Below are 17990 nucleotides of genomic sequence, written 5' to 3' on the forward strand. Positions count from 1 at the left end.
CTGGGAAATTTGGTTTTCATAATCTTTCTCAAATTGATATAATTCCATGGATTTGAAGATCTACTCAGAGTCATAATCTCCAACTCTTTCATTTTTGAAAAATATTGGATAATTTAGTTTCCTTCCTATGATGTATAATGCCAATAATTTTAGGTATTGCCTTTATGCCAAGTTACAGAGCAAGAATTGATTTTCTGTTTGGAAACACTACTTCCTAAATTACACACTCATACCTAATACTTATCACACCTCCAATGCCAGATCCTAAATATTTTAAAAAGGTGAAGGGTATACAGCTATTATTAAAAACCGTTGTTATCTGTAGGCTGTGTACAATTTAGGAGATCATCAATAGTGTATATTATATTAGAATTTTCATTATAATTGACCCAAGCTGCTTATATTTGTAAAACATTGCATTTTACAAAGGATACTTAGAGGCAAATTGAAGATATTCTATAGTTTTGCTTTGTTTTTAAGAAGGTATAGTATAATGCAAATTATTGGAAGCAAATATACAGTAATATATTTCTGTAATTTTTTTGTAAGTTATATCTAAAAAACACTTTGTGCACTCTTTAAAGGGTCACAAAAGGAGAATTTTACATATGAGTTCTTAAAACAATAACATTAGTTTCTAAACATTTTATATGATAATGAAAGAGGATGGGTTTTATAGTGGATATGAAACAAGACATTGGTAATTTTGTGACTTATTATTCTGTTTTCAAAGGAAGAGGACAGGCAACAAATAACACTGGAAATAAAATTAATTTCAAAAGTATAATTTCTGTCTCTAAAAATAATTCTCACATTATTAATTCTGTTACATATATGAAACTATTGTTGAAAAGAAGTTTACTTAAAAAAAAGTGTTAAAAAAAAGAAAGTTCATAATGAGTAAGTCATATTACAGCTTGAGTTTATGACATTTTGTAAAAAAATGTTATTTGTAAAAGCAAAAGTATAATGAATTATACTGTGTATTTATTCACTCAAAATACTTCAAATTAATCACAATATAAAGTTAAAAATATATGCCTAATATGAAACTATACGTATGAAAATGCCTAGTATCTAAAATATATCTATAGATAACTGTCACCACCAATAAAGATATTAACTAGAACAAATTTAAATAGTAACACCCCTTCCCATTTAAGATGATTTTTATCTTTATACATGCATTTGAAAGTAAATTTAGTAGCAATTTACTACAATGGAATTGAACTTTTCGCAATTTTGAAAAGTTCTTCAGTAATAATAATTATCACGGTGGGATAATTATTCCTCAGAGACCAGATTTTGCTTAATTATATATTTTTTTATCTTGTATAGTTTAAAGTTTCCCAAATTTTCTTAACCTGTTAAAGCAATATTATGTCGTAAGAGCTGGAAGTGAGAGTCAACATATCTCAGAGGGTGAAACAGATTTTTATTCAGAGCTGGATTTCTGCACGCTGTGCTGCAGGCAGGTAGGCGGAAAAATGTAAGATTTTCGGAGGTATCTTAAGTAAAGCAAAGTGCAAACTTAGGTGGGTTAAAAGAGAGTGTCAACCCCCAGGTGGCATCTAACAAGCTTGTTCTCCATTCATCTTCTAAAACTATTGCACATGAAGGCAGGTGTGCTAAAAGGGCCTTCCCCTACTATGTGATGCGGGAAGAGGTACATCCTTTTACAATTTTTCCGGTTTCACCTGTTAGACAGGCAATATTGCCTCCTTCACACAGTTACTATGAGGACTACTTTTTGAGACAATATATGTCGGAATAACCAAACTGCAAATTGTAATATCAGTGGCATTGTGAGGCTTAGATGAAGAGAATACAACTGAAGGACAAGCTGGCTTGTCCTTTTTCCTTTGGAGGGAAAGGAAGTCCTGTGCCTTAATCTCCTCACTATTTTTTTGGTAATTTTAAAATTAATATTATTAAATTTATTTGATCGACATTGCATAATCGAATTATATAGGTTTCAAGGATACAGTTATATATATATGTGTGTGTATATATATGAACTTCCCAAATGAAATAACTTCCACAGAGTGGTAGATGATAGGGTGGGAAGTTTTTCCTTCTCCTTATAAGGAGAAATGGGCTATAAGGAAAATGTGAATATAAAACTCTGCAGACACATTAAGGGATTGATGTTCATGTGATAAATTGCCTGGATGACTGGAGAGAAGGAATTTAAAATTTAAAAACATATACTTGATTGATACCTATTAGACACAGGAAGTCCAGCCAGTCTGTGAGATTCACGTCTGAAAACAAAGTAAAGATTTAGGAGGAAGAAATGTGTATAACTTGAATGGCATAAAGAAAAGTTACAGAATATAGGTTAGCCTTATCCTTTTAAATAAGTACTTATAGCCATTAAACAAATACTTTTAAGGTCTATATGAATAGCTGTGCATTCATACGGTATGTATTTTTTTCTAAAGATTTGAAGAAGAAATTTATAACTTTTCTTGGAGGTGGGAGACTCACTGTTTAGTCTCATTCCCTAATTTTGTAACTTAAGATTTTACTATTCCAAGTACAGTGAGACTGCAATAGATAAATACAATTATATTTTAATTTTAACCCTGTTAAAAGATGATTCAACATGGAGAAAAAAAAGGCTGGAGCACAAGTCAGGACATTAGAATTCTACAGCTAGGGGATATTTAAAACTTAGAAACACTTCAGGTTTGACTTTCCTTGCCTATTAAATAGGAATGTTAAACTAGATGAACTATATTTTTTCTAGTATTAAATTTGATTATTTTATTGATACGAGCATTGCACACAATTGTGCAAGGTTTGTTGGATACATTAATGAACAAGAAAAGCACCACTCTCATTTCCTTGGAACATGCCTGAAATATAGCCATTAAACAAATACTTAGCACAATTAATTGTTATCTCTTATTTCTAGGTTTAATGGCCTTATTGGAATATATTCTTGAGTAGTTATACTAATTAGAACACTTTCAGCTTCAAGTTAGAGAAAAATCTAACTCAAAGTATATTAAGCAGTCACAAAATGTGTTATCTTGTCTGACAAGAAACTTACAGGTAGTGAGTCTCCATCGTTGATTAATACAGAGAAACAATGGCATCATTAAGGAGGAGGCAGGTGTATGCAATGTTTTGCTCTTTGGTTTTCCCACAGCTGAGTTTCTTCCTATTTGCAGAGTACATCAATAGTGCCAAGCAGTGCATCAAGTTAAAGCAATATCTAAAGGAATGGCAGCTAGCTGTCTCTTTCTTATATCTCTGTTTACCAGAGAGAAAATATTTTCTTGAACACCCCCACCAAATTTCTTATTAATCTTTGAAGCCATAGGAGAGCCATCATTTGATCAAATTAGAGAATTAACAGACAGCCAACTAATTGGGAAATGATATTTTTAAACACCTGCTCAGATAAGGGCCTAATATCCAAAATATACAAAGAACTCATAAAACTCAACGACAAACAAACAAACAATCCAATAAAAAAATGGGAAGAGGATATGAACAGACACTTCTCCCAGGAAGAAATACAAATGGCCAACAGATATATGAAAAGATGCTCATCTTCTTTAGTTATTAGAGAAATGCAAATCAAAACTGCAATGAGATACCACCTCACACCTTGACCAGATAAGCCCAGGGTTTTGAACCAGAGATCTCAGCATTCTAGTTCAACACTTTATCCACTGCACCACCACAGGTCAGACCTCTGCCATATTTTTATTTAATCTTAGAAATTATATTATTTGATTTCTAGAGTTTTTATTTTTTTTATAGTTTTCATTTCTATGAAGAGACTAACCATCTATTTATTCAAGTCCGCCTTTTCTTTTAAGACATTGAATGTATTTATAAGAGTTACCTAAAATCCTTGTCTGCTAATTCTAATATATTAATTGTTTCTATGATATTTTTTTTCTGTGCACAAACCAGATGAAACCCAAGTAATGACAGTAGACTTCAAAGAATGTAGTCAAGTTGTTCCCACTTTCCATGCTGCTTCTCCCTCGGTAGCTAACCTGATGGATCGGCTAAGCCATGAGTTGGGGACATACCACTTTGTGGCAGATTTGGCTGACTCCTTTTTCTCTATTGATATAGCTGCAGAGTCAAGACCAATTTGCTTTCACTTGGGAAGGGCTGCAATAGACTTTTACAGTATTACCACCCATGTATTTGCACAGCCCCACCTTGTGTCATGGGCTGGTGCCTGCTGACCTGGCTCAATGGAAACAGCCAGAGATGGTTCGTATATACCGTTATATCGACAATATTATGCTAACTAGTGACTCTTCCAGAACTGAAGCAAGCAGATCCTACCCTGCTATTCCATTTGAATGTGGGGCTGGACAGTCAATGAGTGCATATTACAAGGACCTGGGCTAGTTAAATTCTTGGGGATTGTCTGGGTGGGTAATACTAAAGTTATCCCTGATGCAGTTATAGATAAGATCCAAGTGTTCCCCGTACCCACTAAGGTAAAGCAGTTACAGAAATGTTTAGGTCTGTTGGGGTATTGGCAACCATTCTTACCACATTTGGCTCAGTTACTATTCCCCTTATATAACCTTATTCAGAAGGAGGTTCACTGGGATTACAGTGAGCCAGCGCAAGGTGCATTTTCAGCAGCTAAGAGAGCTGTCAAGGTGGCACAGGTCTTGAATGTGTTTGACCCTGCCAGGCCCTATGAGGTGGATGTCCATGTAACCCCTGAGCAGTTTGGATGGGGCTTGTGGCAATGGACAGAGCACCTATGGCAACCTATTGGGTTTTGGTTCCAATTGCAGAAAAGCACTGAAGTCCATTACTCATTAGTGGAGAAACAGTTGCCAGCTGTGTATGCTGCCCTCCTGGCCACTGAGAATATTACAACCACAACTCCAGTTATGGTCAAGACCACATACCCTATTGCAGGGTGGGTGAAAGATCGGGCAACCAGACCACGTATTGATAGGGCCCAAACCTCCACCCTGGCCAAGTGGGTTGCATACTTGCAACAAGGCTGTCTACAGCACCAGCCCATCAAGGGCAGAATTGCAGGAAGTCTTGGTTCCAGTAAACTATGTGACCTTAAAGTCAGGTGCAGCTGGGGCCCAAGAGGCAGACTGTGAAGTCAGTCCCTACTAGGAGGGGTGCACTCTCATCCCTGATGATGCCTGGTATAGTGATGGTTCTAGCAGGGGCCTATTGGCCAAGTGGATGGCCATAGGCTTCTATCCAGCCACTGAGACTATTTGGATGGGCACAGGTAAAGGCCAAAGCAGCCAATGGGTGGAATTAGAAGCCATTTGCACTGACAGCTGGACTGTTTATCCTGGACTGACCCTTTGGATTGCTAGTTGGCACATTAACCAGTGGATGGTAATGCACTATCTGCTATGGGGTGAAGTCATGTGGCAGGAACTGTGGGAAATAGGACACCAGAATCAGGTGACAGTATATCATGTCACAGGGCATACTCCTCTAGCCCATCCTGGAAATGATGAGGCAGATACCTTGGCAAGGGTGTGATGGTTGGAGACTGCACCCACAGGTGATGTGGCACACTGGCTCCACTGGCATCTGCTCCATGTGGGACAGAAAACTATGTGGGCTATGGTTAAGGCATGGAACTTGCCTGTGTCCTATGCAGAGGTACTTGCAGCTTGTGATCAATGCGCAGTTTGTCCCAAGGAAAGCCTGCGGAAACAACTGGCATCACATGGACAAATACAGAGAGGTTGTGTTCCACTGACGTGGAAGCAGACAGACATCATTGGACCCCTACCAAAGTCGGACGGGTACCAGTATGCCGTCACCTGTGTAGATACTGCCACTGGTCTGCTTGCTGCTTACCCCAGCCATAACCAGAACCAGAGAGCAGTCATATACTCTGGACTGCCGGAATACTCATATGGGCTGCCATTGGTCCTTGAAAGTGACAATGGTACCCATTTCATGGGTTCTATGGTTAGGCAATTGGCTCATGACCTAGGGGTGAACTGGAAGTACCATGTTCCCTACCACCCCCAGGTCACTAGTATCATTAAGTGGCATAATGGACTCTTAAAGCAGGGACCATGACAGGAGCAGGGCACCAGTTCCCTTACTGGATGGACACACTGCCTGTGGACAGTACTCTGGATTTTGAATGAGAGACATCAACCTGGGTGCCCAGCTCTGGTGGAGGCCCTACTGTACTGGGCAGCTGTTTCCATCCAGTTGCAGATACACAATAAGGACAATTTACTCCATCTGGGCTTTGGACAGCATGGCAGTGTGCTCCTGCCTGCCCCAGAATCTCTCCTTAAAGACCAGTAGCTTCTATGGACATGGCCCTGAACTGTACAGCTTCTCCCATAGATGATGAGTGGCCTTGTTGGCACCATGGGCTAAGGGGCTAGAGGTGAGCCTCCAGTTAACTCCCTGAGCAACCAGCACTGGGCTGCCTAAGACAGAAGTGTATTATCCCTTGAGTGCTCAGGGAGACAGCATTATGAAGGGCATCTTTGTAATTTCTTTATGACCAATAATGAGTTCTGCTATTTTATTACACATAGAACCAGCGCATCCTGGTGTGTAGGCCAATAAGGTTTGGTATGCCCGCCTGGGGTGGCCTCTGGTACCAGCTACTGGGCTGTCTGTGGACAAAACTATGGCCTGTTTTTTGTCAGAAGGGAAAGATTTGCTTCTCTTGGTGCTGCTGACAACTCTCATTTCACCCATAGCTTGTGCTTTGTCAATTCTCTTGCTGTAGTCTGTACTGTTTCTGTTTATGTAATATACCCTCTCCTTACACGAGAACCATCATGGATCTACCTAGTGTAGATCGTGAAGTGAGCAACCTTAAAGGGATGGAATGTGGGGACCACAGCTGTGTTAGGCTTGCTTGCTGGTTTCCTGGTTCCAAGCACTTTGCACAATTAGTGCGTAAGCACGTGACAGAAAGCCACATGTGTGTCTCTATGAAAAGCTATGGGTGCTTTCCCTCAGTGATTCTCCCAGATTGCTCTCCTGCCAATGTGAGGCGCAGTTTTCCTGATCCCTCCACTGCGGAAAGCAGGCTTTCCTTTGTTTATTTGCTTGCCTGTCTTTATGAGCCTCTAATAAACTGGTAATGGCCTGATGCTTTGAGACTCTACCGTTCCTTTACCATCTGCCGTAATGCAGAGTGAACCTGTCTGGCCTCGGCCACCAGCATTACACCATCATTTCAGGTAGCGTGAAATTCTCTTACACATTAATTCAGATCTAAATGTAAGTATTAATAAATCCTTAGAACCACTAATCTATTGTGGAGGGATAGATGCTGTTTCATCTCTTCTAGAAACACAGCTAAATACCCAATTATTAAACAATCTGAGGTACGTGGTTTTTTTCTGATATGACACAGATAAAAAATGTATTTTCATAGAAAATATGAGAAAAATAGGTTATTCATCAACAATAGTCTTTTTATAGTTTTTTGTTTTGTTTTGTTTTGTTTTGTATTTTTCTGAAGTGAGAAGCAGGAAGGCAGAGAGGCAGGTTCCCGAATGTGCCCGACCAGGATCCTCCTGGCACGCCCACCAGGGAGTGATGCTCTGCCCATCTGGGGCATTGCTCCATTGCAACCAAAGCCATTCTAGTGCCTGAAGTGGAGGCCATTGAGCCATCTTCAGCGCCTGAGCCAACTTTGCTCCCATGGAGCCTTGGCTGCGGGAGGGGAAGAGAGAGACAGAGAGGAAGGAGAGGGCCAGGGTTGGAGAAGCAGTTGGTTGCTTCTCCTGTGTGCCCTTATCAGGAATCAAACCTGGGACTTCCATACGCTGGGCCGACACTCTACCACTAGCCAACTGGCCAGGGCTGTAGTTCCTTTAACAGAGTTTTTATTAGGTTAGGGGATGCCAATTTATTAATATAGATTTATACCTTTTTCCCTGTCTTAGAATTATTCAAGCTAAGGTTTAATTTACCATAAATAACCTGGCCCTTTTTGAGAATCTACTTAATGAAGCTTTTCAAGGCAGGTGTATGCATGTGTTTATTATGCTGGGCAAATAGAAATCACTTTTACTTTCAACTCCTTGGAAATCTAGATCAGAAATCAAAGCCACATTATAAAGTGTAAATCTTTGAAATCCCTTATGGCCACAGATAGTTACTGAAATGAAAGGCAGCAGTGAACTAAATAAAGAGTAGCTCCTGCGACACATAAGAGTATCAGTCCTTTCCAACTAGCATGATATTGTATTTTAGCCATTTTATTGGGATAGTACAAGTGGATGGGGAAAAATTCACTATTAAAATGATAATGCTAGTTATAACTAAATGAGAAAAAAATGTGAAAAAACTATTTTCTCCCCCTTGTGAGGAAAAAAAAATCTTTTAATCACTTTACAGTTATATATATCCCTTTTAAACTTATCTGTCATATGGAAAATAGAATTGCAGAACTTTTTGAACTAGCTTGGTAGAAAATTCTTTCACACAAAGAACTGTGACAAAAGTACAGAGCCAATTCTCCAAAGAAGTGTAAGTTATATGTTTTAAGTAATGTTTTGAACTCTCAAGTTTCTCAAGTTGAAACTTTTAATAATACATTAATGTAACATGTATGAGTTTTGCCTTTAATCTTACTCAAAACCTTTGTTATCTTGGTACTCAGGATCTGGGAAAGACCCATACATCTCAATTTGATATCAAAATGTTACAGAATATTAAAGACTTGGTCAGCATCTTAAGCAAGGAGGCTAGTGTAAATATCAGTGAACAATTTTATAAAGATACATGGGTTAAAATAGAGAGGGTGAACTGTATATAAATGAACTTAGTGGTGATCACATTGCCTTTGTTTTTGTTTGCAGTAGTTATGATGACTAATAAACAACTGTTTCAGTCTTAGTACCTTACTTTTTTCCCCCCAAGTTAAGGGACTATTTTTTTTTTTTTTTGTATTTTTCTGAAGCTAGAAACCGGGAGAGACAATCAGACAGACTCCCGCATGCGCCTGACCGGGATCCACCAGGCACACCCACCAGGGGGCGACACTCTGCCCACCAGGGGGGCGACGATCTGCCTACCAGGGGGCAATGCTCTGCCCCTCCGGGGCATCGCTCTGTCGCGACCAGAGCCACTCTAGCGCCTGGAGCAGAGGCCAAGGAGCCATCCCCAGCGCCCGGGCCATCTTTGCTCCAATGGAGCCTTGCTGCAGGAGGGGAAGAGAGAGACAGAGAGGAAGGAGGGGGGGAGGGGTGGAGAAGCAGATGGGCGCTTCCCCTGTGTGCCCTGGCTGGGAATCGAACCCGGGACCTCTGAACGCCAGGCTGACGCTCTACCACTGAGCCAACCGGCCAGGGCCCTATTTTTTTTTATATAAATAACATTTGTTCAGTTTCCTGAAACTATCACAGTTCAGGGGGTTGGTAGACAGAGAGCCACATAGCCCAGAGTGCCTAACTGTGTTATCTGGTTAATTCTACTAATGCAGGAACAAGAGAACACCTGAAAATGGGTTTATTAAGGTTGTCTGTGCTGGAGGAAACCATGGCTCCACATTAGAGAATTTTTCTCCTTTTCTTGTCAACTCTAAAGATTATTATTTTTTTAGATGAATTTATTCAGAGACACACATGTGATTTTGGCCCAATAAAAGTCTATTGTTAAAAACATTGATATTCAAAATATGTAACAATTATAAACCCCGGATATGAATCAATCAGAAATATAGTGACCATACACATAGAACAGGATGATTATCCTGGCCACTGCAGCTATATAGCAACCTTGTTTACCATCCCATTTTAACTGCCTCACCCAAATTAAGAATGTTTTGATTATTGTAATCTAGTAGCCAACTATTTTTCATATGGAAGTAAAATGTTTCAAGATTAAGAAATCATGTAAAAGAATATTAATTGTTTTTTTTTGTGGAAGGGGTGGTATCAACTATAAAGAATGCAAAAGTTTTTGTAAACCTTTAAAGGCCAGTGACTTAATCCTATTAATCTCTAAAACTTCAACTGTTGTTGCTGCTTTGGACATAAGGACGGACACAATGTAGATGATTTCCATCATAGTGAAAATACCCCATCATATCTTCTTGCAATTAAGAATAGATCCAATTTTTTCAAATATAAAACAAATTGCAAATTTTATCATCTGGATGCATTTCTGTATGTGGTCCATTTTTAACTATTTGAAAATAGCAGAGATCTTTGGATTTGTAAATGTTAAATTATAATTCTCAGAATCAGTAAATTCCTAAAACTATTCAGAGAACTTCATGCTGGTACAGTTTCTGAAAGCCTTACCAGTTATCAATAATGGACAAGTAGTTTCAAAGAAACAGCAATCAAACAAAAAGGAATTATAAAACATCAGCTTAGGTATTTTTTTGTAAGTGTGGTAGGAAATTCTGAACTATGGGAGCAAACCCTGTAATTCATAATAGTTACCCTTAGAGAAAAATCTCTGTATACAAATTAGAGTTGTATATATAGATTATTACAAAGTATTATGTTTTATTAATTCACTCATTATTGTATTTGTTTATTCAGCTTCATATTTAAGTATTTACTGAGTCAGCCTAATATGTTTCAGACTAGTTCATTATGTAAACCTGATAAATCTTTAAAAATTCTGTTATAACTACAAATACTATTACACATAATGTGATTTCTAATTTTAATATTCTTTTTATTGGTGTGGGGAAAATAGCATAGAAATAAAATTGAGATATTTTAGAATGATTGTATGGCTCAATATAAGTTGTATATAATTAATATGAATCAGTTATATGAGATAAATTTTATTTTTAAAGTGAAATATATAAATAATCGTATGATTATAGGTATGTTTTTTGGGTTTTTTTTTTCATTTTTTGATTTTATCAGCCTGCTTTTCTTTTTATGAGATGCAGAATCATGCAGTAATGTAGAGCTCAAGTGCACTGCCTATATTCCAAACTCAGCTCTGTCCCTTTTTTGATGTGAAACCATCGGCCTATTTCTTAACCTCTTTCTGACTTAAGTAATTTAACACAGGAGTCCCCAAACTTTTTACACAGGGGGCCAGTTCACTGTCCCTCAGACCGTTGGAGGGCCACCACATACAGTGCTCCTCTCCCTGACCACCAATTAAAGAGGTGCCCCTTCCGGAAGTGCGGCGGGGGGCCGGATACAGGACTACCTGACATACATTAAGTATTATAGATATGTGCACATTATGTGGTTAGTAGAGGGGAAAAAACTTATCTTTGAAAAGTGCTTATGTTGGGTCATCTCAGTTCAACATCTTACTAGCTATTTAACTCTGAGCAAAGTTACTTATCTAGGCCTCAGTGTCTTCATATGTATGGTGAAGATATTCATTACATCTACATCTTGCACTTAAATGAATTAACACACATGAAATGGTTAGCACAGTACTTGGCCCATACTCAGCTATCAAAATGTGTTAACTATGCATGACTTTTTTTTATTATTTCAATATGGACATAAAAATGGGAATTGTAAAGACTATGGTGACCAATGAATATACCTATGAAGACAAGTAAACCTTTGAGTGTGATCTAAAAATGTTTTCTTTACTAATTATCCAGAACTTTATTAATTAAATTATATTACTCATAAATAATGAGATTTGAATACAATTACTTGAGGATATATTTTCTTATTTGCATCTTTGTCTGATATCCGTGACAAGTTCAAAGGGAACACATTTTTCTTCTCAATTTAGGTAACTAAGTAACATTGTTGTATAATTTGGGAAATAATATACATAAAGTTTATTGAAATTAAGCACAATTCCTAAACTGTTTCTTATAAATATCTCAATCTATGTTATAATACAAAATGACATTACTGGCCTGACCTGTGGTGGCGCAGTGGATAAAGCGTCGACCTGGAAATACTGAGGTCGCCGGTTCGAAACCCTGGGCTTGCCTGGTCAAGGCACATATGGGAGTTGATGCTTCCAGCTCCTCTCCCCTTCTCTCTCTCTCTGTCTCTCTCTCTTCTCTAAAAAGGAATAAATAAAATTTAAAAAAAAAGTTATTTAAAAAAAAAAAAAAGGGAAAAAAAAACAACAAAAAAAAAAACAAAATGACATTACTGTATAGATCCCTGACTTTTAAGGAATGGGAAATTTAGACAAACTCATGAAAAAAGACTACTTTTAAGGGCTCTCTTTTTTATACTATTTTTATATTTGTCTGATCTACAAGTTTGAAAAACTATTAATATCTTTTCTTTTACATATATGTTCAATATAAACTGTTAATTTCAAGTAATCATTGATTATGAAGCAGAACATAATAAATAGGTATGTTTTTTTCACATTACTATGCTAAAATTTAATGCTAATTTTATGTGGAGTTATGCCTCTTTTATTTCTTTTATTATTTTCATATAACAGTCTGTGCATACTAGTCTTTCTTAATCCATCAAATGGTCATTGATTGCTTTAGTAATTTAAAATAATAATTACCAAAATTATTTTATCCTAATTTTAGGTTTCATAATATTTTCTTTCTAGTTAATTTTAAGCTATTTTCAGAATACTTTTGTATGAAATTTATCTTTCAATGATTTCTGTTGACTTTCAACATTTTTACAATAGTTAAATAAGTGCAATCACACTGTTATTGTATATAAATGAAATTCTAGTGGAGGGGGAAAATTACTTTCTCATCTTACCATTGTTGACTTTAAAAATAAAACAGCCAGTTATTTTACCAGCAGAAAAGTAAAAATAAGTGGGCTTATTCAGGAAAACAGAGAATTGCAATTTGTTACAAGCATGCTATAGCAAAAAAACCATAGGCATCTCCAGCAAACAAAGCAGAGGGACATCACTTTATAGAGAAAAGAAAGAAGTTTGGAGGGGGGTGCTTAGAATGAAAGTCCATTAGAGGACAGTGAGAGTTCAGGGTGCCAATGGCTTCCACTTGGCTGAGTTGTGAGGTTTCCCATTGGCTGGGTTTGTTGTGAGGCAGGAGAAATCTTCCTTCCTGCTGCTGAGGTAGTAGAGACACTTCTTTTTGGGAATGCACTGTACCTCTCTCCTTGTTGGAGTCTGTAACTGAGGCTTTTTCAGGTATGTGATTGACATGGAACGATAGTATGTATGTAAGAGCCCCTATTCTGGCCTTCCTGACTTCATTTTAAGATGTTTCTTTCATTCAGTTTTACACCACAATATAATCAATTAACCAATTTCATAATTTTTACACAAAAAAATCTCAGAATTTTTGAAGACTAATAGAAGGAAATGTGAGAGTCACAAGGAAATATTATTGTCTAGCTCACTACTAAATGTTCAACTAGGAAAATACTGTTGTGAATGTTCTACATCTAATTTATGTTTATTATTCTTTTTATTAGGAATCTTTCACTGAAATTAACAAAAGACAGTGATCAGGAAACCAGGTGTTCCCATATTATGCAAATGCCCAGCAGTCCATCTGCAGATTTGCCCCTGCAAGGTGTGGAAGAAAATGGAGGCATAGATTCTCTACCATTCAGACTGATGTTACAAGACTGCACAGCTGTCAAGACATTATTATTAAAGATGAAGAGAGTTCTTCAAGAGGTAATGATTTACTCTGAGATGAATGTCTTTCTGTGCTGGTAGACAGTGAAGTCTGTAGATCTGATTTGTCCCTGCTTCTGTCACTAATTGGGTATATGACACTGGGCAAGGAAACCTCTTGTCTCAAATATTAAATGAAGGATTTGGAGTACTACTTTAGAAATACTGTTTAGCTCTAAAATTTTAATATTATTTTGAAGGAATTGAAAAAGAATAATTGATACCAAGCCTGGAAAAAATCAAGTAAAGAGAAATAGGTACCATCTGCTATGTTTATAAATTATTATAAAGCTAGTGAGAGAAATATTAAATGAACTTAACTTTAAAGGTACAGTGACTTTCTTTATGTGATACAATAAAAGTTTAGTCATTTAGTTTCAATAAAAACCAATCCAAAATAAACAACAACAAATAATCCAGTAAAATCTAATCTGAGTGTTTGATTTTTTCCTGTTGAATTCAGATACCCTCCCACAGCCTATGCTCATTTAGATCATGAGATGGTCAGAAAAATGCATACTAGATTGTTTCACTTTTTTGTCAAGTCAGCTATTCTTTAGATTCAAGTATGTTATGGTTTTTGTTTTTATAATTACTCCAGCTATTTTCTTTCAAAAATTTTTACAAAAATAATGTATACATTACAATTCAAGACCTTAGTTTGAGATTTGTGACTTAAAATTCAGTGAATTTTTAATTATATCCCGTTATCATTCACTTCATCTCTTTTTTTTATAGGAGATACTAATAAGTAGTGTGAAAAGAGAATTTAATAGAGTATGGTTGACCTTAAAGTGATGATAACTGACATTTGCTTTTCTAACACTTAGATAATAATAATGAGAATACTAGCAGCTACCACTAGAGGCCAGAATGGAATCAGGAAAAAAGAAGGATATTGAACAGAAATGATTTTGACAAGACTATTGAAGACATTCGGTCATGTGTTCTTATCAGCTGTTAAAGCAAAAACTGAAAGAGATCTCTACATCCCATACCGATTACTATTGCTGGGTGGTCTAGATGCAGTGGTGTGCAGGATGGTTTGCTTATACTTTGATCACTGTTATAATTTCAGGAATTGTAAGAGCTGGCAGTTAAGCACAGGCATAAAAATTTAAATTACATACACATATAATGAATCAAATTATAGTTTTAAAAGCATAATTAAAACTCAAATCTCATTTTCTACTTATTGTACTATATTTTACTGTTAACTGTACTCATGAGCTCATTTATATCTGTTGTATCTATATGTGGAAATCCTATGTAATAGCTGCTTTGCATATTTCCCAATTGTAGATTCATTTAGGTAATTTTGGTAGCTTGAAATCAGCCACGTGGGAGTGTTATGCCACAAAAATTGGCAAACACTATAAATGAGGGCTTTTAGTTTTTGGTGATTCTTTTGTTAAATATTTAGCAACACACCACTCTCTGAAAGATTATATTATCTCTATATTGACAAAATAAGCATTATCCTGCACTTGTGGAATCTCCCTGACCTTTGGCTTAACATGAAATCTTAACCTTTTTGAAGAAGGCTAACTTAATAACATTTCCTATATTAAAAGATATTAATCTCAAAGTCAATAACATTCAACTATTCAGCTTCCTACCTCTCTCTTTGGGTTAGACTTTAATTAAAAAAAAAATACAAGTAAACAGAAGTAGAAGAATTCGTGGCAGAGTCAGGAGGCTTTTTTGGGGTACTTAACTTTATAATTTATAGCTATTTAGTGATATCAACTATAAAGTCAATGTTCAGAATATATTGATACTGTTTTTATATTTCTTATATGGTTTATAGTTATCTGATTTTCTCCATGAAAATGAATTTGAAGAAACTGAAGAGAATTAATTTTCAAAGCAATGAACAATAATTACATCTGCTTGTTAAACCCATTTAGAGAGCAGGGGGTCTAATATTATAGTTAGTGTAGACAAGTGTTTTAGTTATAAGATGTTCATAATAGATGACTTTAAAGAAAATGGTTTTTTGAAATGTTTTTATAAAACCAGGAATTTTAAAATGGCAATTCAGATTTCATTACTATATATGAGTTCAATACCAATTAGTCATTTTAGACTAACAATACCTTTTGCATATAGAACAATAGTGTTTATTCCTGTTTTATGAATTTTTTATGATGCATAGTAGTCTGACTTTTGTATTCAGATTTTATTTTAACAGTGAAAGAATGCAATTAATTAATTTTCAGATAAAAAGTAATTAATGAGTATAATATATCATATTAGAAAATTCTCTTTTTGAAATTTTTCATAATGGTGCTCAATGACATCTGAGATTTTAATTTTAAGGTGGTCAACTGTGACTAATCTGAATAGAATCTCATGCTTTTAGTTTTTCCTTCCTTCTTTGAAGATCAGTTGCTATTATTAAAATGCACCTACATATTCTGAATAAAATTAAACATCAATTCCTCTATTTAAAGAAAAAAACTGACTTGGAGTCCTTAGGAATTGCACTGTCACTTTATTCTTTAGTATTAATGATAAAGGAAGTGACTATGGCAAAGGAGATTTTTTTCCCCTTTTGTTAATATTTTAAACATGATTCCATTATCTATAGACGAGGATGTTTAATGTCTACAGAGATAGTTTCTGTTATAATGTTTCATTTTAGTTTGCTCTGTTCTTTTATAACCTAGTCTCAGAAGTAACATCCATCACTTTCGTGAAATTTATTTATTGGTGACAACAACGACCTTAATTCAGCATGGAAAGGTACTACACAAAGATCTGTACCAGGAGGGGGAGAATTTGGCAGCCCCTCTTGGCAGCTGCCTACCACATTCTACCCTCCAGCCCTAAATGATGCATGTCTCTAGCCCTCAATGGTGCATCTCTCACAGTGTGAAGTACACTTATTCCCTCCCAGCGCCACTCCAACAATCATTCCATTACAGCATCAGCTGAAAGTACAGAATCTTAGCATGCAAAGCACGTTCATTTCTTCATTTGAAGACTGCGAATCAACGCATAGGATAGCAGATCCTTGATTAAGACTTAAAGGCTGAGAGTAATTCTCTGTGGCTTTTAGTTTCTCCCTCTGTACTTGGTTTTTCCTTCCCTAGTCATTTTTTTTTCCTTTTCATGTAAAGTTAGCATATATTTACACCTGAATAGTTTTTTCATCCTCATTTATGATTGTAGACATTGGAATCCAAAGGCCTCTTTTAATTTTGTATTGTCTCTTTTCCTGTAAGTCCAAACTACTAAGTATTTCTGTAAATACAGTTCTTTTGGGATCTCTTTTGAACCTTATTAGGAATTCACTCTATGAGACAAAAAACACACCTACAAATCTCTTCAAAAATAGCTGATCGACAACCCTTTCAGCTTTTACAATTTTAATTGTCAGTTGAAGGGATTTGTGAGACATATCTTAAAACCTTCAAGTAAAGACACCTTTTAACTGACTGAATTTGGTACACTTTTCATCTTTCAGAACAGCTCTACATCTATATTAAGTGAATTTCTAAGATCATAAAAAGTGCTATATCTCGATTGAGTAGTTGTGAATAGATTCAAATTTTTAATAAAGTTCATCAAATTATATACTTAATGTAACAGCACATGGAATGTCATCACATAACTGATAGCATCACTGTTAATGGTGTCATTTTGTGGAATTTTTGTTCTTCCTTTGAGAGTCCTGTAAATGAACTATCATCACTTATTATGCAGACCAAATTAGGACACCTTTGTGAATTCCTACAAATTGTTGTTTAGCGCTTAATTTTTCCCCATTTTTAAAATAACGTAAGTTAAAAAATAATTAACAGTGAACCACTGTCTTCATACATAGCAATGGATCCAACTGAATACTCCATGAAGAAACTTGTGTTAGGCAGATAAAATATATTATGCTCACTTTGTTAAAGATGACGCTGACCACATAGAGGCTGTTGCCCAGGTGATATTAATGTGTGTTGGGGGCTGGCTGTGGGCAGGCAGAATCCTTGTAGCCTGGGGCTTGGTTTTGGGATTAAGCCTTTCCCACCCTTTTTGATGTGGGGTAGTACAATCCCATCATGTCTCTGATAAGTGATTTTGTATTAGAGACTTCCCCATTTTGTATATTGGATTAAACTCAAGGTTTTGATTTCTACATTTTAAAATGGGGGCAGAACGGAAGCTTGCTCTCTTGGTTTCTGAGATTAGCATGAGAGAGCAGAAAGAGCACAGCAGAGAGCAGAGAAAGGCCATGTGGAGGAGGCCAGGAGAAGCAGCCAAGATGGTGGAGTGTTGAGTGAGAAGCCAGTTTGTGCAGGGAGAAGGAAGGAGATGGGGAACAGAGGTGAATAAGTCTGGTGAGCTAGAAACCTTTCATTCTAGGAAACTCTTATAAGTCAGTAGCTTTGTGAGCACTGAATGTGAGTGGGTTTTGGAGCCCAGTGTGTGTTTTTACTTGC

At 36.4% G+C, this 17990-nt stretch overlaps 1 protein-coding gene across 3 annotated transcripts in view; it reads left to right on the forward strand.

Annotated features, from left to right (window-relative positions):
* CCSER1 (coiled-coil serine rich protein 1) overlaps positions 1-17990 on the forward strand; it is a 1510224-nt gene that overhangs the window by 518893 nt on the left and 973341 nt on the right. For all 3 annotated transcript variants that reach the window (XM_066385743.1, XM_066385744.1, XM_066385742.1), the window contains exon 6: positions 13344-13551. In XM_066385743.1, coding sequence (XP_066241840.1) covers positions 13344-13551 — 208 coding nt within the window. The remainder of the gene's footprint in view (positions 1-13343; positions 13552-17990) is intronic.

This window comes from Saccopteryx leptura, chromosome 5 (assembly GCF_036850995.1).
Source record: "Saccopteryx leptura isolate mSacLep1 chromosome 5, mSacLep1_pri_phased_curated, whole genome shotgun sequence".
In the NCBI taxonomy this organism is placed as follows: Eukaryota; Metazoa; Chordata; class Mammalia; order Chiroptera; family Emballonuridae; genus Saccopteryx; species Saccopteryx leptura.